The sequence below is a fragment of the Convolutriloba macropyga genome, chromosome 11 (assembly GCF_964194025.1).
Source record: "Convolutriloba macropyga chromosome 11, txConMacr16.3, whole genome shotgun sequence".
Taxonomy (NCBI): domain Eukaryota; kingdom Metazoa; phylum Xenacoelomorpha; order Acoela; family Convolutidae; genus Convolutriloba; species Convolutriloba macropyga.
Genome location: NC_134478.1, coordinates 26,156,240 through 26,177,100, shown reverse-complemented (window position 1 = coordinate 26,177,100; position 20,861 = coordinate 26,156,240). Strand labels below are relative to the sequence as shown.

The window sequence follows — 20,861 nt, the reverse complement described above, 5'->3', positions numbered from 1 at the left end:
AGTTTTAGCAAACTTTGCAAAGATTTTTTTAATGTGAATTTTCGTGTTTTTTGAACTCAACGGACTTTTTAATCTTTTCCAAATCCTGCCAATGGCTTATTGACTTAATTTTATCAATACATTGGTGGTTTGGAAGACATTTTTACAAGAAATGTTATCTTTGAAAAAATTTTCCTAATTATTTTTAAGTTTTTAAGACTATATGTCCGATTTACATCTGTTTGTCTCCTATATGTAGCGAAAGGTTTGCGCTGGCATGCGATTTAGTTATTTCGTCGATTTTTAGCAGGAAGGAATGTGCTATGGCTTTCATTTATTAGCGGTTTGTTCTTTGTTTGGGCCTGAAGGGTTCACGAACATTTCTTGAGCTGCAAATTGTCTGTTGTCCAACATTAAATTGAGGTTTTGTCAATAGATTAAAACAACGCCAACAATTTTTTGGTAGTTTTCATTTTCTGTTCATTTTTCTATCTATTCTATTTATCTCTTTTTCTCACTCTTTGGTTATAACTGCTTGAAGCATGGATGTGACAGATGTCAAATGCTTCATTCTTTGCCCCTTTGATAAGACTAGTGTGCATTATTACAAAACGTTTCCTTGACTTAAATTTTATTACAGGAATGTAAAAATTTGCACATACATTCCTCGGTTTTTTTATTGTTTCCAGGTAATACATGAGGGAAAAATGCACTGAAAGCGTATGAAGGAAATTTTGTTTTTGGATCTAAAATTTTCTTTAATTATTGTTTTCTTTGTTATTTTTTCATTTCAGTGAAACAATGAAATATTTTGATTTTTACAGTTTGTTTAAGTTTGTTACTTTTTTTGTTAGCTACTGAAAATTAATACATTAGAAACAATGTTTACGGTATCCTTGAGAATAGTTATCTGCTGTTGCTGACAGATTCTTTCCTGTTTTTATCATTAAAATTTGTTGTTCTTCGGAAGTCGGAACTCAGTTGATTTGCTTTCCCAGGCGGAGATCTTTCAAATATTTCATTCATTTTATTCAATTTTATCTCAGGAATTATCCCGATATGTTTTTTGTAAATTGTATTTGGGCAATTTTCTGATTGCTTGGATTTCGAAACGAGACAAAAGCGATTGGATACCCTCAGCTAGCATTAGTGATCATGTAAATTTTTTGGAGCTAAAATTTTTGAGAGGGCTTAAATTTATGCTTTAAAGATAGTTATTTTACGTTTTGGCAGTGCGTTTCTTTGTTTCCAATTTTTGAGTTTTTAAAAAACTGGTGTTAAATTTACGTCAGTCACAGTTCAAAAAATATTTGTGCAGTTAAGATTTTAATTTTATAAAAGTATGTATATTTGTTGTATACAATATTTGTATGGCAATTGAGTATTCATAAAGAAATCAGTAAGTAGTACTGAATTTTCTTTTTTTGTGTTTCATATTTGACCATTTTTGAAGGCTTTTTGGATAAAAATATTGGAATATGCTGCGCTAATAATTAGACAAACTTGCAAGCTAGAAATACTGATTGATCCAACAGCACAAAATTAGGTTAAAATTTTGTGCCTGTCTAACAAAAACAGCAAACAAAATATTTCTTTTTTTCATTTCTAACAAAAAAATTAGCGGATACGATTTAAACTTTGCGATCAGTCAGATAAAATACAGAGGCGCGAATTATGAATTTTTGTAAACCAACCTTGAAAAAATAACTTGAAAATGCTAGAAAAGTTTGTTTGATTAGGAAAAAAAGAATTTAGCAACACTAAAAAGAGTTCGGGTTGTAGCAACGATTGTTAAAAACGAGCTGAGCTTAAGATGAACGAGTGCAAAAAATATAAGTAATGATGGTTTCTTGTTGACAATTTTTGCAAAAGTTGGAAAGTTGGCAAACAAGAAAAATGTTATCTGTAGAATTCGAAAAAGAATTGAAAATAGAAATTTCCGAACATGAGGTAGTTGAATTTCACGAATCGATTTCGAGAATCGACTTTTACAAGGACAAATTGAAAAATGTTTAACAATTGATAGAATGGCGCATTTTTCTATTGAGTAAAAACCAACACGTAAAAATCGAAAAAGAAAAATTTTTTTCAAAAAAATAAAAACTGGAGGAGCTGCATTTTGACGTACCCAAGAACATTATATAACACAAATGTGACTTTGGAGCTGTAAATTTTGTTAATAAGACCTAACCACATGGTTCATTATATATCCATAGCAAAAGTAAATGACAAATTGAAAAAAATATATATTTTCCAAGCCCTTTGATAAAACTGCAAAAATATGCTGACAGGAACAAAATCAACTGCGGTCAAAGGGACCTACTTAAGCTCTAATAGTTCTAAGATAAAAACTAGCACTACTATTTAATACATTGTACTACCATTTGGTAGATTTAAAAATTTTAGACAAAAACATGACCAAACGAGAAACGTACCATGTGGAAGAACGCTTATTATGTGATTCTGTCAATCTATCTTTGCAACTTCCTTCTAACTTTGGCGTTTAACAATTGTTTCTTTTTTTACAATTCAAAGAATTCGAATTGTATTGGTGCTCTCCCTTTTTTTAAGATCTATTTACATTTTTTTTAAATTTTTCTCGTCAATTGTCAAATTGGAGTAGTGATTTTATCACGCCGAAGTATTAAAAGGAGCAAATAACGAGTAGTTTTAAGGAGTGACTTCGTTTCGAACTGCTTTAAAGTTGATTGAGGAAAGGCTGTTTAAAAAATTTTTGGTTTTTGAAGAAAAAAATTTTACACTTGCGGCAATTCAATTTCTGGTTTTGCTGTTTTTTCGTCTTTTCGACTAATACTTTTGAAAGGCATAACATATGTTCTAATAGCGCATGGTTGAAGTTTTACCAAAGGCAACTAATTATTTTCAAGAGTTACACGCTATTTGTCTTCATATAATAAATGTGATTTTTTGTACTTTGCCAGTTTTTGTAGATCTCTTTGTTGTTTTGAATATATAATGAAGTGACCTGATGGCTCATTAATGAGGGGTCTCGATGAGTTTCGGTTCGGTTACTCAAACAAATTTAATGGCTTGAACAGAAATAGGACGGTTCTACCGAACTAGACACCATTTGCTTTCAAAAAAAACTAGTTTATTTGTGAGTTTTCCTCTTTATCGTTCCTTTTATTAGTCTATGACTCAGCCTCACTATGTAAAACTCTAAATCGCTCCTTTATGAGCCTCAAGTTGATCATTTTAATTGTTTTTAATGATATCTAATGGTTTTCACAACTTTGACACGACCTGCTGTCATAAAAAATTTCAAATTGATTTTGCCACTTTCTTCGTTTTATCTGTGTTCTATCAGTTGGTCTCATTAATGATACATCTCATTTACTTTTTTAAGGCAAAAAATCGTTAATTTCGAAGTTCTTAACGAATTTGACAATATTGGTTTCCAAAATCTATTCGTTATTTTTTAGATTTTGCAAGTTCTGGTTATTTTGTTACTTATTCTGATACTTATTCTGATACCTAAAGTCTTTAGGTTCTCTAGTTAGGCATACTTAGAATCCATCTAAGGGTTTAAGGTTAAGGCTAATAGTTTTTTTCACTTTGACAAAATTTGATTTGAAATATTTTTGAACTTCCGAATGTTGTTTGCATATGTTGATACTTTTGTTACGCCATCCCCAATTTCTTAATTGTTTAACTTCATATCGATAAATTCTTTCTGTCTAAAGATAGTGGGGGAAAAGTTGAAGAATTTAGTTTTTCTTGATTTATTTTCAATGACATTGTAAAAAAAAAATTTTTCTCCAAATGTCTGGTGTTCTTTTACTTCGTCTCTCATTGGTTTTCTACAAAGTTGGCCTTTTTATCACAGCTCTCATCGTATCGCAAATTTGATGATGTTGAACACAATAACTTCAATAACCCTGTTTTGCTTAAGAAAAATGAAAAAAATGCTGTCGAATTTTTTGCAGTGTTCTGTTTACTTTCATCAATGTTTTTTTTGTTCGTTATCGGAGGTTGTTCTTTTAGGGAGGCTGATAAAGTTGTCTTCTGCTGGTTCAACTCTTTGATATGTATTTCAGGACTGGTCCAGCTACGTTTTCTCATCTACTAGAAACACAGTCCTAAAATTGTCATATAAATTGTATATTTTTTACTGGTAGTTTTCACAATTCGGGAACGCTAGGAGTTCTAAGCAGTCGTAACTAATGTGTAAATGGAGCAAAACCTAATTTTAGAGTCCTTACGCACAGTTTTCTTAAAAATACACCAACTGGCCGTAAGTACTCGAACTTGGAATTCTTTTATAACCTATGGCTTCTATTGTTCCGACTCTATATGTGCGGAAGTGAACTACTCTTTTATTTTCAGTCAATTCTGGCCGATGAATAAATTTGTTGTAAAGTTGTGGGTGCTATCACTAGAAAGCCGATCCAGCGTAGAATGTTTTTTTTGAGCAGTTATTGATGTTTAAAGTATTTGGAAACATTTCACTGTACACAATGATTTTGTTCACATTTTTGGCATTTTTTTCAAACCTTTGATAGTTTTTGTCCAATTTATTACAATTGTCAAACTATGATTTTGCGAGCCTGGAAAGCTATTGAAGCTTTTTTTGTCTCAATGTCTTTTTTGGAAGAACACAAATTTGTAGATTTTCGGTTTTTAGATCCATTTTGTTGATTATTTTCTTCTGAACATTTCCCTTTTAAATTTTTTTCACAGAACTCCTGAAGAGATATAATAAATGCAAGGCATATGTTCCAATAAAGTATTAGTCCTTATTTAAAGTTGACTGTGGATGTTTACAGAATTTGTTGACTTTGGCACTAAATTTTTCGTTAAAAGTTTAGTAATAGTTTTTCTGTTCTTTATGTTGTATTGTTATTGGGCCTCAAAACTGACAGATCTTACACGAACTCTCAAAAAGTCTATTTCAATGTAAGTATTTCTCGCAGTTTATGGCTTGTGTAATTGATAACATTGATTAATTTGAAGCAAATTGATTCAGTAAAAGTTCGCTAAGTAGCTAAAATAGCTCATATTTAATAAGTCTCAAAACTCAGAAATCTCTTTGGTGTCTAATAAGTCTGAACAATGCCTCTCACTGAAAGCTTAAGCTATTAATTAATTTAACTAATTTTTTCAGTTAAAATTTTGAAATTTTTTCAGTTTCAAATTTGAATATTCTTTAGTAAATTTGTCACAATTTGAGCAATAAAAACTCTCATTGAAAAGTTTAATAAAATTGAATTTATCAACGATATCATTCCATGGTTTTCGGTTTTATCAATGACCACTAAGTGTTTTCAATAAATACAGGTTAATTTTGCGTTCTGAACGTTTTTAATTTTTTTCTGTCTTCTCATTCAATCTCATCTATTAAAGCCTTGATAAGTCAATGCGTAGGTACATCTGAATCCAAGTTTTTTTTCAATTGATATCTAATCATAGATATAAAAATGACGCTATTTGCTTTTGAAGATGTTTTGTAGAATTTTTTCTTTGTTTGGTTTTCCAATCTGTTGTTTTTTTGGTTGAATTTGATTGTTCTCAATGGCATTTATCAAGTGTTTGAAAGATCACTCGTCTTTCTCATGAAGTATTTATGAAACTTCTGAATGTGTCCATTTGACTGCGATTGGTTTTAAAATTATCCCAATTAACAAGAACTTCTTGCTGCTTCGTGTTTGGCTGTGTTGAGTTGGTTTTGTTTGGAAAATTTTAATCTATCTATTTTTTTTTCGTTAACTTAGGCACTACGCTTCTTCAAAAAAAAAACTTTTGTAAAATTAGTCTTTTTCTTTTGTTATAAATTACTATTACTCAATCCCAATACTGGGAGGCGTCTTCGATGTTTAATTAGCTCTGTGATAATCCTGAACAATTTCCCTTTGATAGTATAATGTATTAATAACTATTTAAATTAGAAACAAATTTTCTATGTTTTCGCGTTTTGATCCTTTGAAAAACTAGGTAATGGATTTCAGAGATTCCGTAAAAAATATTATGCGAATAGAGTTGATAACCCATAACTTTTAGGACATTTTTTTCTACAACTATTAGTGAAATTTGATTTCTGACCGTTTTTGTTGTTAATTTTATCGTCTGGCCCTTTAATCTTATTTATTAAAAGTTTCACAAGGCAACAATGAAGCAAATCTGAATTAAATTTTTCTTTTCAATTCGATTTTAACTTTTTTTTCAATCCTTTTCACTTCCCATTTCAGTAGATTTTTTTACGCAAATTATTTTATTACGCAAAAAGAAAAATGAACGTTTCCTTATTTTTTTTAAATATTTTTCTAATTTTTCTATTTTGGTTTCATTTTCTTGTTCTGGGTTTTTAGTAGTTTACACTTTGACTTCACTGTTAAACTGATTGCTAAAAAGTCCAATTAAAAATTCTGAGTGGCTTCATTTGACATCGCAGGGCTTATGACACAAATACACCAACAAGCAAATACAAAGGAAAACACCAAAAATCGTTTTATATAATTTTTTGACAACTTCTCAATACTAAAGGTTCGTGACTGTTCTTATTGATCTTCTTTATATTTTTCTTTACAAAACAAGATGTGGACTTTTTGGAGGCCATTTTGTCGGTGAATGTATTTTACACTCAACGTTGAAAGGTAAGGTTTCAAAGTTTTTTGTCAACTTCGATAATTCATGAGCACAATGTGATCATTAATTATTTCAACTCTCACAGATGTTTCATCAGCGAGTTTTAAAAAAGAACAATTTGATTTTGGACCTAGTTAAAAACGAAGTTGGCAGCAAATATAAAGTATTCTTTCTAATTTTGTCAGGTTTCCTGACACTCGGTGATTTCTGCTTCTATTTGTGTCTAACTTTTAAAAGAACCAACCCTTTCACACTCCACTCACAAACTAATTTTCTCTCCCTCTCTCTCACTCTCTTACAAACACATACCACACACACGTTGCACACACCCCCACACGCACATGCATACATTTACCCAAAAAGGCGACGGCACACACGCGCACACAAACATAAACACACAAATACAAAACCGACACCAAAAAAACTATGTTTTTCCGCATGATCTTTACTCAAGGTTGGTAACTATTCAATTTTCAATTTTGTCTAGATCGCTTTTTTTCTGGAAAACGTGGTGTGGACTTTTGAGGCAATTGCATCAGTAATCTTAAAAATGAAACTAAAATTGAGACAAACTTTTTGAGGTTTTTCCAAAAATTTTGTCAATCTGGAGATGGCATGAGTATAAGAGGACAATTAATTTTCAAAAATTCCTGCACACGTGTTACGACCACGTTGTAAACACACAGTTCCAGTATTAGAAGTCTTTAGAGCCTCATCTTGTTGCAAATTTTACTTACTTTAATGATTTCTGACTTCTTCTACACTCCTCTAACTAAGCCTCTAACATGATCTCCATCTTTCTACCTCTCGCATTTTTTCACACACAAACCAATTACAAACACGCACACCCATACGTACTCTAACTTAGGCGCTCACACAAACAAAAATACAAATATCGACACCAAAAAACATGTTTAAAGTTTTTTGTCATCTGATCTTACCTCAAAGTCTGCTACCGGTCATTTAAACCCTGACCGGTGTTTCTGGAAAAATATAGAAACTATATAGGCAATTTTACTGTTAATCGCAAATAAATTTGAATTTAGATTGCTGAAGTTTTTCGAATTATCTTGTCATTTTTGATCTTTCAAACGTATGATCGGTCTAGCCGTTTTTTGAGATCTCGCAGTTGTGTTACCAGCTAAACTTAATCTACATAACATGGTTTTGAATAAATTTAATGGCAAATATTAAGTTAGGTTTCTAATTTTTTTTTTAATTTGACAGTTTTTGCCTTTAATTGTGTCTAAAATCTGTTCTTAAATGTTCGTATTTAGTAGCATTTAAAAAATTGGCTATCAGTCCTTTTAACAGAAATGCTCAAAAAACCGTTTGTAAGGCCGTTCGAAGAGCACAAGTGATAACAAAATTCTGATTTCCGAAAAAATATCAATGATTGTATCAAATTTTCAATCTGGCCATCCTTAAACTAGCTAACTCAAATTTTTCTGTACTGCATTATACTAGAGAAGATTAGTTTGAACGATCGGCTCAAATGATAAAAAGAGTGCACATAAAATCAAAAAAAAAAAGATTTTACTTTTCCGAAATGAATAGTTGATTTGATGCCCATTTCATGAACCCGGCTTTCTACGCCTCCTGGTTTTTAAAAATCGTGAAATAGTTAGTTACAATCAAAGACATTAGAATAAATTTCTGCTAAAAACAACTTCTAGAATTTAGAAGAGAATACTTTTCTTCCGTTTTTTGCTTTACATTTTCATAGTTGTTTTTTACAGTTTTGTGAGCTCTAAAATGACAGAAACTTGTATTTTCTCCCAAAAAAATTTGGAACAGAGAAAGAGTAGTTCGTTCATTAGTTTTTAACTAGCAGAAGACAGAGATGGACAAAAATTTGTAAGCAAAACTTTGAGAAAAAAACGAGATGATTGATTTTTGTGGAAATTTGGTGTTAAATTTAATAAATTGTTATTCTTTGAGCTTGAAACCGAAAAGAAATACTAGTGAAATAACCTATTCATATTTAATTTTTATTATGAATTTTTTCTGTTGTTTTTTAACTTGAATGTCAACGCGATCTATGACCCTCCTTTTAATTTTATCGCTTGGGCATTTTCTTTTTCTTTTTTGTTCCTATCGGCTTCCGCTTTCTAGTAACTCAAGTCAACTTTTATGATGCACAATTTACATTAGTTGTTGTCTCTCAACTGTCTAACATGGAATCGTAATTTACAAGCTTGTCTTCCTGAGCTACTTATTAAAAAGCAGGTTCTGCACTAATAATTTGTATGAAAATTAGACAATAGCGTCATACCAATTTGAGGAAGCCCGTCGCACTGGTCACGTTTAGAAGAGAGAACCGTCTAATCGTAGTGTTGATATAGTAGTGTTGATAAGATTCAATACCCAATTGTAATCCTTTTAATAAATAAACGCATTTAATGAAAATAATATTAAAAATGAACATAGTTAACCAGCTTGGTAGTCCACCAATTAGGGGAAAATCAAGTTTCAGTAATTAAAGTTTCTCGAAAACTTTCCATCCTGAAGGGTAACTTTTATATTTTAATCTTTTCACTGCTTCCCCTTCCAAAAAATTTTTCACTTCTCTTCGAAACTGACTTGGATTTTTGTGTGGTGAATAGTTAGCAAAACTGTTAAGTTGAGACAATGAATTATTGAATCGGGCTACTCTGTTAGAGTAATTATCTTCAGAACAATTCCTTAAAGTTTTTTTGTCTTCAATAAAAAACTTTTCACTTGATCTGGTCTTTGCACAACCAGAAGTTATTGACCAGTCTGAGGCATTCATAGATGTTAAATGAAAAGGCCTGAAAGTGAAATTAAAATTGGTACTATGTTCTACCGACACCCCCCCCCCCTTTAGCAAATGTAATAATTAGGAAATTTTTTGAGTCTAAATATTTTAATAGCCAATTTTACCTACGAATGATTTACATCTACAGATGTACGCGATAACTCCCACTGTGAAATGTACCTGAGAAAGAGTGTACTTATTGAAGGCATCACTGGGACTCGCAACATCGAATGCACTGTCAGAGTCCATACTGCTGCGACTATAGTTGGCGTGGGTTCGAACCCAGGTGAGGAAACTCTTTTTTGCATCTTCTTTCAACTGTTCTTTTCCAAAGCGATCCATGTAAGGCCTTGAGGTGCGGTAGACGTGTTGTATAAATGGGCCCATTTTAGCAGATGTGAAATAGTGAGTGCCAAATGTCCGGATGAAGTCTGTGTACCTAGAAACAAACCAAAGGGATTTAAAGTTTCCACGCATCGGACAAATTTTTGAAAACATAATGCTTGTCAACACATACAACTGTTAGTTTTGAATAAACTGGATATCAAATATCATCATTTTCAGAGAACCTTTTTTGGAAGACCCAGCTTTAGTTGAGCGACTCAAGACCGCTCTGATCAGACCATTTCCCAGACTTTACCCTCTGATCAGACCATCGTGCTACCCAGATCCCCCTGATCAGACTATCGTGCGACACAAATTTTGCGCGACTTTCGAGCGACCCAAATTTTTGTCCAAATTTTGTGCGACCAAACATTTTATGCGACCTTCATTGCGATTTTCGTACGACAAACCATTGGAAATATATTAAACCGTAGGGAAGGGTTCGTGATGGGTGAAGCAAAGGACGAGCAAACAGCCTGAAAAATTTGGAGTAAAAGTTTGAATTGATTTGAACAACACTTTTAGACGCGATGCTTAAACTGTTTTTCAAAAGTGTTTTTTCGTTTATTTTTGAAAAAAAATCAAAATGGTTTAATCAAATAACTCGTTCCAAAACACCGAGAGACAAATTTTTTCCCAGACAAGCTAGACGAAACTTGCTGGGACGCTTCAAAACCTCTTACATGAAATAACTTTGGATAAGAGTTTGAAATGCATTAAACAACAATCCGAGTCGATGAAAAAAACTATTTGTCAGAAAAATTTATCCGCTTAATTCGTTCAAAAACAACTAGTGAATGATTTTTTTCTTGCTATACAAGCTAGTCCAAAAATCTACCATTGTCCAGACTTTTGTGCGACTTATTAAGCCAGTCCCTTGTTGGGCTACTTTCACAGCTTTAAAGTGTAAAGAGTTGTAGCTACTTATTTCTGCGCGAGAATTACCTAGTTCTCTCAGATGTACCGACTCTTTAAAACACTGAAGATAAACTTCAGTTTTTACAGTGAATTATATATATATATATATATATATATATATATATAAATATATATATATATATTAATAACAGCGGAATCAACATGGAAGATATAGACATAGTTTGTTCTGACGGTTCCATCACCTGGCTTTAAAGATCTCTGAAGAATTTGAGAAAGTCGTTGACTCGTGCCAAGCAAGCAGCAGGAGCCGGAAAAGATCAATCTGCATTGCAGTGTCCAGATCTCTTTATTCTCTTGAGGTGGCATCCTATTGGCCAAATTGTCCGTGATCCAGTCAAAATCGCGGATGTTTAAGGTATGGTCGTACTTATACTTCATGGCTCCTCCCTCTACATATTTGAGGTATTCGATTGGTGCCAATATCGGCCGGTGTGTCCTTGCGGAAAGTGGAATAAAGAGGTCATAGTTCCGAATAGGATCAAATTTCATAATGTTGCTTCGCTTGGGGTCGATCATATATGAGTTGTTTAAGTAAAATGGAAATGTTATCTTCGTATTCACGTTCTGGAGATGTAAGCTGACGTGCATTAGGCGGTTAGTTTTGTGAAATTGTTGTTGCTCAATGATATGGACTCCAAGTAAAAAAAAACTCTGATATCATTTTACTGTCACTGAAACAGAGCCTTACTGCAATAGGAATCCTGTAGACAAATTAGGGAGATGCGTTAAGTATTTTGAATCATGTCAGGACAGGCATGTGTTGTTTACTCCCCTTTCTTTCAGCGTTGATGACATGATGGCCTGAGAAACTAAAATTTTTCTGAGAAGACAAGCAGAAAGCTTGTCGTTAGTAAACCTAATGCAACATCAAAACCAGGCTTGGTTTGAAATAATATGTCACCCAATGAGAGGAGACTTTACTTTTTAATCGATTCTTTTAGAATCCCCAAGGAGCGATTGAAGAACAAATTGCTTGAGTTGACGGTAAAAAAGAAGGAAGGAATTGGTGAGATTATAAGGCAGACCCGATGTGGGCTCCTTTTACAGCATTAAGGTATAGAGAGCTAGGGCTACCTATTTCTGCGCGCGAAGTAGACTTACCTATATATCTCAGACTAACCGACTCTGTAAAACATGAGAGGTGTATAATGTTTATTATGGTGATTAATAAAAGTAGCACCGGAGTCAAAGGTATACACATGGTGTATCTAACTAAACTAATAGACTGATTATAGCAAGTTCAGTTCTCTTTATTTAAAAGAGAATAGTGTCTTCTCAGTCTCTGATTGGCTGAAGGTGTACGTTCAGTATTCCTACTGCTACATCCAGCCGGGGTTGAGAGTTTTCAGATCCGAAATTGTGGGTTGTAGTAGGAATATGCTGAACTAATTGTCCTTTGTTGATAGGTGGGTGATGTAAGTGTAGAGTTGTGTCCTCTCTGAAGTGGGTTGTGACTTGTGCCGTCGTCTGAAATCCCTGTCAGTGATAGTAGTGAATTGGGTCTTCAGTGAGTAGTTCGTCAAATGGAAGAACCAGTGAGAGTGCCAGTTACAGGGTGTGCTGGCCAGTAACTTCTGTACTGTTGAGAAGTATAGAGTATGCCCATTTGCTCTCACTGTCTTGTAGTGAGGATTTGTTCCCAGTTGGAGGATCGCTTGTAGTCTGCAGTCTCTGTTTGGTGGTACAAGGAGGTTTCTGATCATCTCCATCTGGTACGGGAGTTAATCCAGTCGGGGTTTACCAGCTTACCTTCTGGTGGAAAACCTACTTTTAGCTACTCTGTGAGCTACTATTCCCATTAATTTGGTTGTTTAAATTTAAAAACCTTTAGGTAGTTCCCGACCGGGGAGAAGGAAGAAAAGAACTGATCCTAATCTTCAGTTTTGTGGAAAAAAGTGACTGAATGTAGATTAAATTGTGAAGAGAAAAGAAAAAAGCAAATTAGAAAAGAAAAGGAAGAAAAGGAAAAATGAAACAGTTTATGGTGGAAGAAAGAACAGTGAGTCTTTATGAGTTTACAGAAGGACAGTGTGCCCGAATGGTGGTGTAGGTCTGTGGCCTACGTTCTATGTTCGAATTCGAAATCTGGGCCAGCATTGTCAGGTTGTTGGTTATGAACTATTGTAACCACGTTTTCTATTGATGATGCTTCCGGGGAGGTATTCGTATTCTCTGGAATATTTGTAGAAGTAAACGGACGTGTTTCCACGTTGTAATTTGTAGTTTCTACATTTTTGCGATTTAGTGATAGTGTCTGTATAGTTCCTGAAGGTACTTCTGTTATGTTCACAAAATTCTGTGGAAACCAGTTTTTATCATAATTATATTGTAGTGTTTCGGGTAATTTAGTTATTATTTGAGGGTAAACATCGGCAATTTGTTGCGTGGCTGTAAAAATGTGTCTTACTAGGTTTTTCCAAAATCTATGTATATACCAAGATAAAAGTGTAAGTGAATCAAGGAGGTCTTCTTCTGATAAATCTGCATCTTTTGCAGAGGTGATATAGACATCAAGGAGTTTATTAAATCCTTCAATTTCCTGTCTAGCGATTTTATGTACGCTTTCTTTACAAGATTGTAAGGCATTTGTGTTTAACGCCGGTGCAAGGCGTTTTAGGAATTTAAATGAAGCTTTCTTAAATAGTACCTCTCTGTCTAGAGGTTAAATTTCTGAGTATATTCCGCTAAGGAATTCAAACAACGTATCCGATAGTGGTTTAAATAGTGTATCATATATTGAAGAGGTATATTTGTTTGTAAGTGGGTCATAAATAAATAAAATTGAGCCTTTTGTGAGTTGTGCTCCGTGAATTTCTATCAAATATGAGAGAAAGGCGCTTCGTGAAACCTGTGATGCCTTCTCTGGTAAAGAGAGAAATGGTTGTTGTTCTAGTGCAAAATAGTGTGTTTTTAGTTGTTTTGCTATGTTTAATAGTATATTTAATTCGTCTTGGTGTTGGTAGTTTCCAACTGCAAAGGGTGAAATTTCTGGTATTAAGCGTCGGTTCTTTTATGTAAGAACTGCGAGCTGTAACTCTTCAGAGTGTGTCTGGTAGTTAGATGAAGATTGTTCAGGGTGTTGGTCCATGGTCGGTATTTCTATGTTTTGATGATTGTAATCCTACTTTTTGCGGAATAGTGTTTCCCTTTTTCTTATATTTTAAATAAAGAAGAATTAAGTAACTATTGAGTCTAATTCTAGGTTTCTTTCGAAGTAGAAAGAAGGGTGTTTTATGTGAGTTCTTTTTACAGTTAGAGTTTGTTAACTCACTGGTCGCACCAGTTAAGGCAAACCCGATGTGGGCTCCTTTTACAGCCTTAAGGTATAAAGAGCTAGGGCTACTTATTTCTGCGCGCGAAGTAGACTTACCTATATCTCTTAGACTAACCGACTCTGTAAAACATGAGAGGTGTTTAATGTTTATTACGGTGAGTAATACAAGTAGCACCGGAGTCAAAGGTATACACATGGTGTATCTAACTAAACTAATAGACTAACTATAGCAAGTTCAGTTCTCTCTATTTAAAATAGAATAGTGTCTTCTCAGTCTCTGATTGGCTGAAGGTGTACGTTCAGTATTCCTACTGCTACAATTAATGAAGAAGGAGGGATGCCAAGCTCAATTAGATGACTGTTGATATAAATTAGATGTAGTAGGAAAAAATTTCAAGCTGAGAAAAATTACTCCTGGTCTCAAAAAATTCAGCTTTACCTCTCTTTGTTTTGCTCGAAGCTATTTGGCAGATTGTTAAGTGCTGAAACAACTTCAGGGGTCAACTTTAGGTCTTCAGGGGAGGGAGAGAGATAGACTTGGGTGCTGTGGAGAAATGACGTCACAACTGTCACCACCTCCGATTTGTTCATCATCTCGGAGCCCAAAGACCTACAAGTTAACACATTGCATTGGTAGTAAATATTGAACTGTTTGAATGACAATTTGAACGTTTTGAACTTCAATATATCACCCCTGTCACAGAGGAAGTTAATTCTATTAGATAATATAATCATTACTACTTCCAATAGTTTATCCAAAGGAACCCAATTTGAACACGCAATGAGCATATTCGCCCTTCAGGTTTCCGCATTTGAAGGTAAGAAAGATGATTAAACTGAAAATCAGTATATGATCAAGTAGATTTAAGCAGAAACAGATAATCATAAAATTCCGAAAACCAAAAGCTCAAAATGTTCAAAACCACCATTATATTGTCTATGATCTCTGGGTATGCATCATAGATTTTTGCTAGATACACTTTCCTTAATGAAAAACTCGAATTTGGAATATTATAAGGAATCAAATTCAATTGTTTCAGCCAAGTGCATGTTTTCTTTAAAAATATGTGAAAACTCTCGTTGTCCTTCTCAGTTTAGAGGTCAAAGGTCAAACTAACAACATGTCGATAAAACAGATGACTTGGCTTACATGGGGAAAGTTTTGCATTCAATTGATCACATTGCTCAATTGTGACACTCATATGGCGTGATCAAAGTTATACCCCCTGTCAAATAATACATTTCTCTACTAAGCGCGGAAAACTGTTATAAGTTTTCGGAATTTTATGATTATCTGCTTTAAAAAAACAATTCCGATTGATTGTGCTGTACATCCATACAGGGGATCCACCACTAATGAAAAATTAAAGGTTGTAAGTGAGTATGAAGACAGAAAAATTGAGATGCTAATACTACAAGACGGCACGAACAATGTTCTTAAACATCATCAAAAAAGTGCGCAAGACCACTTTGCGGATCATGCCAAACTCGTTAAAAAATGTATTGAAAAGTTCCAACCAGAAGTATTTGTTATATGCGAAGTTCCTCCTCTAAAAAACTTACCGCAAAACATGGACAAAAACAATTGCATTGACGAGTTTAATGAGCTAATACATAGCACATACAGTAATCAAATTGGATTTAAAATCTTGAATGTGAACAAAAACATTAAAGAGGAAGGAACTAGTATCGATCAAACAGACGACAAAAACGTTGGATACAACTATTTATTCTTTGATAATGTGCACCATCGATTTGGAGTCCCATTGCTGAAAAATTGGATGCTCTCGCATTTGTTACTTAGCTCAAACGGTCGAATAGACAACAACGTTCCATCTAACAATAAAGTGCAAACACATTCACAGGGCCGTTCGAATGACGTGATATATGCAAAAGCAAACAAAATCCAATTCAACAGGCAACACCGATTTAATCCGTTATATGGCTCAAATGTTTGGCAACACCAATATAATCCAAATTATGCTTCAAATGCGTCACATGCTCAGTATTGCAACTCAAATGCCCGTAACCACTACAACTATTGATGACACTACGGAAATGAAAACAGTGTTTACGGAAGCGTAGTTAAAACAATTTCTTGTGATCATACTTATGCTGTATCTAGCCCAAAAAAAGTTTTTTGTCATCTTTCTTCTATTGACCTCAAGCTTTCCCGCGTCAATAGAGAAAGATAATTCAAAAAAATTGTGTTATAAAAAGACTGTATGCAAGGGCCTCTCTTTTAAATTTAATTATCGATTTTCTCAACTTGGCCAATACAAAGGACCGAAAGTTTACAGGTGACTTAGAGAGAAAAACAACCCTTCAAAACGATCATTCAGTTTCCGTTTTGTCACAGACAAGGAATTTCACGACGCCTTACGTCTTCTCAAGATAAGTAAACCACAAGGCCCTTCACCGATACCAGCATGGGCACTTAAAGATGCAGCGTCGGAACTTGTTCCACATCTGTCATTCATAATAAATCAATCCATCAAAGAACTAAGTTTTCCAAAATCTTTAAAGAAAGCCATTGAAATACCACTTTTCAAAATAGGAGACACAGAGGACCCAGACAACTTTAGACCAATTTCACTCGCACCATGTATATCAAAAAATTTTGAAAATTTCCTCAGAGACCAAATTGTAGATTACTTATGGAATGACAAGCTGATCACCAAAACTCAATATGGATTTACGAAAAGATTTTCAACCACAGATGAAATCACGTACTGTAATGAGTTAATACGATCAGAAACTGATAAAAATAAATATGTATCTGCTGCCCTACTGGATTTATCCAAGGCTTTTGACTCCATAAACCACAAAATTCTTGATGAAAAATTAGATATGCTAGGCTTTAATACACAGTCTAGGCTATTAATCAAAAATTTTCTGTCTCATCGCGAGCAGCAAGTAAAAATACAAAACATTCTATCAGATCCAGTTGAACTCACAAGAGGAGTTCCTCAAGGAACGGTCCTTGGGCCACTGCTGATCAATTTATACATAAATGACATGCATAAATACCTTGACAACGAAACAGAGCTTATTCAATATGCAGATGACACAATCGTTCTCACATCTCAATCGAAGATGGCAAAAAAAATTTAGAAATGGAAACACAAAAGTTAATTACCTTTTTCCAATCAAATGGGTTAAGTCTAAATGCCTCCAAAACAGAGTTCATAGTCTTTAGCAAAACAAAACGAAATACCAATACACAAATGGTTATCGACAATGTAGTCATTGATGAAAAAGAGACAATGAAATATTTAGGCGTCCACATTGATAGATTATTAACTTTCCAAGAAGAAACAAAACACATATTAAAAAAAATGGCTGCCGGTATTAAGACTATTTATACAATAAGAAGAACAATTCCATACAATATGAAAAAACTCATTCTCAACGCATTAGTTTTGAGTCACATACATTATTCAGCAACTATCATTCAGTCTATTAACCAAAATCTTGTTCTAACACTGGACAGACAACTTAACTGGGCAGTTAAAGCTAGCTTCTTTAGAAAAAAGTTTGATTCATCTAGAGATCTGAAACTCAAGCATAAAATTCTACCTATGCATTATTTTTTGAATTTAAAGCGAATTAATTACATCTGGAAGATTAAAGCCAACCAACTACCAGCATTTGATAAAAGCAGGGGCCGTGAACTTAAAACCTGGAAAATTAACAAAAATGAAAGAACTGGACTCGAGTTCTGGGGCTATAAATTCAAGAGCTCAAAACTTGAAAATTCATTCGTTAGAAAAGCTTTACAGGACTGGAATTCTTTACCTTGTCTCTTAAGAAAAAACGAAATTAAAAAAAAATTCAAAAAACAAATCTTTAATCATGTTTTTGAGGAATTTAAAAGAGACCCTTGCATGCAGTCATCGGATAGTTTTTCTTGGAAACATGTAAGGTTTAAAAACTAACTTTTCGTGGTTTCCAATTCAAATAAAAATTTTTTTAAGTAATGACATTGGTATTATTATTGATACTTTGCACTGCCATTTTGTTTTGCGCAATGTACTTATTTGTTTTTGCACAGCAATAATGGATTGAATTCAGTGTTCTTTTTTTTATAAGTGCTCAACTCTTCTCAAGAGACGAATCTGAAAATGCGTTGCTGATTGAGAGCATTTATAAGAAAAAAAATAAAACGCCTGTTTATCACTGTGTTACAGGTAAGCACTATCAAATTTATACGGAAAAAAATTGTCAATCTTCAATTCGGTTGAATCATTCATCATTCTGTCTTAATTCATTCTTAAACATGTTATAATATCCATGTAGACTCAATGGATATTTTCAACAATTGCCCCCCCCCCTTTGGTACCTAGCAGGGAACTGCCTCCCTCTTTAAAACTATACTCCATGTTGAATTACAAAATACTCACGATTTCCACGTACGTCTATGGCTCAGATAATTTCTGATGGGTCAATAAATTTCTCGCTTAAATTCTGTTCCAGAATTGCCTGCTCCCCTTTGGCAATTTAGGAACAGAGCGATTGAAAAGATGCGACTCGGTTGTCATCAATACATCATTGATGCCCGATTCATTAGAGATCATCTATGTACTATTATGGATCTTAACAGACCTTCAATGGTCAAGAGAAAGAAGTGAGAAAATCAAAAAGTATCAAAGAAAAGCAGTCGAAATCCAACACACAAACTAAAAAACTGAGAACTTGTTTATTTATCTTAAACGCTTGTATCCATTATTAATTCAAATAAGAAAAATGATTTTCTGAGTAGAGTTAAGGCGGTCAATGTGACATCGGTTGACAATATACGAGTAGAATGTAAAAATGGACGTGCCTGAGAGTGTGAGAATTGGAGAAGAATCCTGATTGGCTGTTGTGGTTGGGAACAGGAGCCACATTCACTCTCTCCTCAATCATATCTCTCACTTCATCCCTGCAAGTGACCACCTCTGCGATTATGTTGGGGAAGCCAGTCACCACCGAGTCTATTCCCCACACCTATTGTTATCCCGAGTTGACCAAACTTACCATAAAACGGACCATATATGGTCCATAAAAGTCATAAATTATTTTCCTTCTATGATCTTACTATGATTCTTAAGTTTCCTTATATGGCTTGTTTTATGGTAAGTAAGTTTCCATTAATTTTTTCCTTTTTATGGAGAAGCTGATAGTTTATGGGTAACATTTATGATAGAACATTTATTAAGATATTTCAATTTCTCTTATCTTTCTATCATACCTATCAATCAAGTTCCACTCCAAGCACAAAGTCAGAAAATCCCCGTACCTTTCCTTGTTAAACAGCCGGAACTAATTTAGCAGTTAGTGAGAAGCCGTAAAATAAGTACTTCAACATTTTGTTTTATTGCATCCACCATTCATAGAGTTTAAAACTAACGGGACATTTATGGGTGAATCCTTAGCTTGCAATTTTATTGGTCAAAAAGGAGACAATAGACAACTGTTAATCTAACAGTATATAACCTTAATTGACCACAACAATCAAATCATTTAAAAAAAATCTGAACCCCCCGTTGAATGTAAATACGGCTGCGAAGCAGAGAGACAGACTGGGATGTTTCTTAATGTAGTCATGGTCACACTGGCAAAAGTATTTATACTGCTATTTGTCTGGTACTGTAATGGTTACAATTGAAAGTCAATGGTACAACAATGAAACTCACTGCGGACCAAGGTCCGGGACTGTACCTGATCTGGACGTTGGTACAATTGACCATCGTGTACATTTCTCCACTGGGATCCCTCTCTACATGAGAACTCAATCACAGGCCCACCAGTGAACCCAATCTAAATTCATATCTGTCACCCATACACTAGGCACACACACATTGTCAACACTCACGTCGCATATTTCATTATGTAGATTCATCTCCAGGAATTACAGTAAATAAAGGAGGATGAAAATTGACAGCAACTGGAAGTTTTGCAAAGAACAGTTAATTTCTTCAATTGGCTGTTATGGTAACTCTCTAAGTGCAAGCTCCTAGGAGGGTTCCTCCTAATGTTAAGTCTCAAGTATGATCTTATGGTTACCCTTTTTACAAATATTTTCTAAGTTTTTTAGGTCCGTAAGCGTCCAGTATTCTGCTAAGATAAGAAAATTTTATAGGCTCTGAGGATGGTGAATAGTATTATGAGCATTACACGAATGATTTCTGCAATGAGAATTCTCCACTCAGAATTGAGTTCATTCTATTAATAGATAGTAAATATCTTCTTAGTTTTGTTTAAGTCTGAGCGTTCATGCTCGATCTGCAGTTATATTGCAGCTAGAGAAGCGTTTAGCATGGGTTGGGAAGCCTAATAAGCGATGTGTTTTATTCTCTATTTCAGTTTTAGTCAAGCATTTCAGTTGAGAAATGCTCAAGTTGGTCGCTTTCATTTGTGCATTCTTGTTTGCAAGCTATGCGTGTGAGAAAATGATACAAGTAGGGTGCCTTGAGTTGTGAACAGAATACAATATTTATTATCGAAGGCCCGAATGTTAGCTAAGCTCATTTATGGAATTCCTTTTGTGGTGTGAGTGGAGACCCCAGGAGACCCAAGGGTTAGATTCGCAATCTCGCCCTTCATATCCGTGGTGATAACTGGATTTATGTAGTGCAGGAAAAAACAACAAGGAAGTAGGGATAGCAGTAGTAGTAGAGTTTCTACAGAATCAAAATTATTTGCATTTGCTTTCATTTGAATTGTTCAGATGTATCCTGTATTTATAAAACAATTATAGAAGACCTCTGCTTAGCACGACCATCTCTCCTATTCGCTAGAAAATCAGGTTTCAATGAGGTCAAAAAACGCAGCTGCCGACATGTCACGTTCCCAAAAAAAATCATAAGTTACTTAATTTCATCTCAAAACAAAGAACATTTTTTTCTTGACCAGCAATGA

General features: G+C 34.1%; 1 protein-coding gene across 2 annotated transcripts in view; it reads right to left on the bottom strand.

Annotated features, from left to right (window-relative positions):
- LOC142349256 (perivitellin-2 67 kDa subunit-like) overlaps positions 1–20,861 on the bottom strand; it is a 38,718-nt gene that overhangs the window by 3,842 nt on the left and 14,015 nt on the right. For both annotated transcript variants that reach the window (XM_075400697.1, XM_075400698.1), the window contains exons 3-6: positions 19,662–19,760; positions 18,784–18,947; positions 14,398–14,568; positions 9,542–9,800 (exon numbers count right to left, since the gene is read on the bottom strand). In XM_075400697.1, coding sequence (XP_075256812.1) covers positions 9,542–9,800; positions 14,398–14,568; positions 18,784–18,947; positions 19,662–19,760 — 693 coding nt within the window. The remainder of the gene's footprint in view (positions 1–9,541; positions 9,801–14,397; positions 14,569–18,783; positions 18,948–19,661; positions 19,761–20,861) is intronic.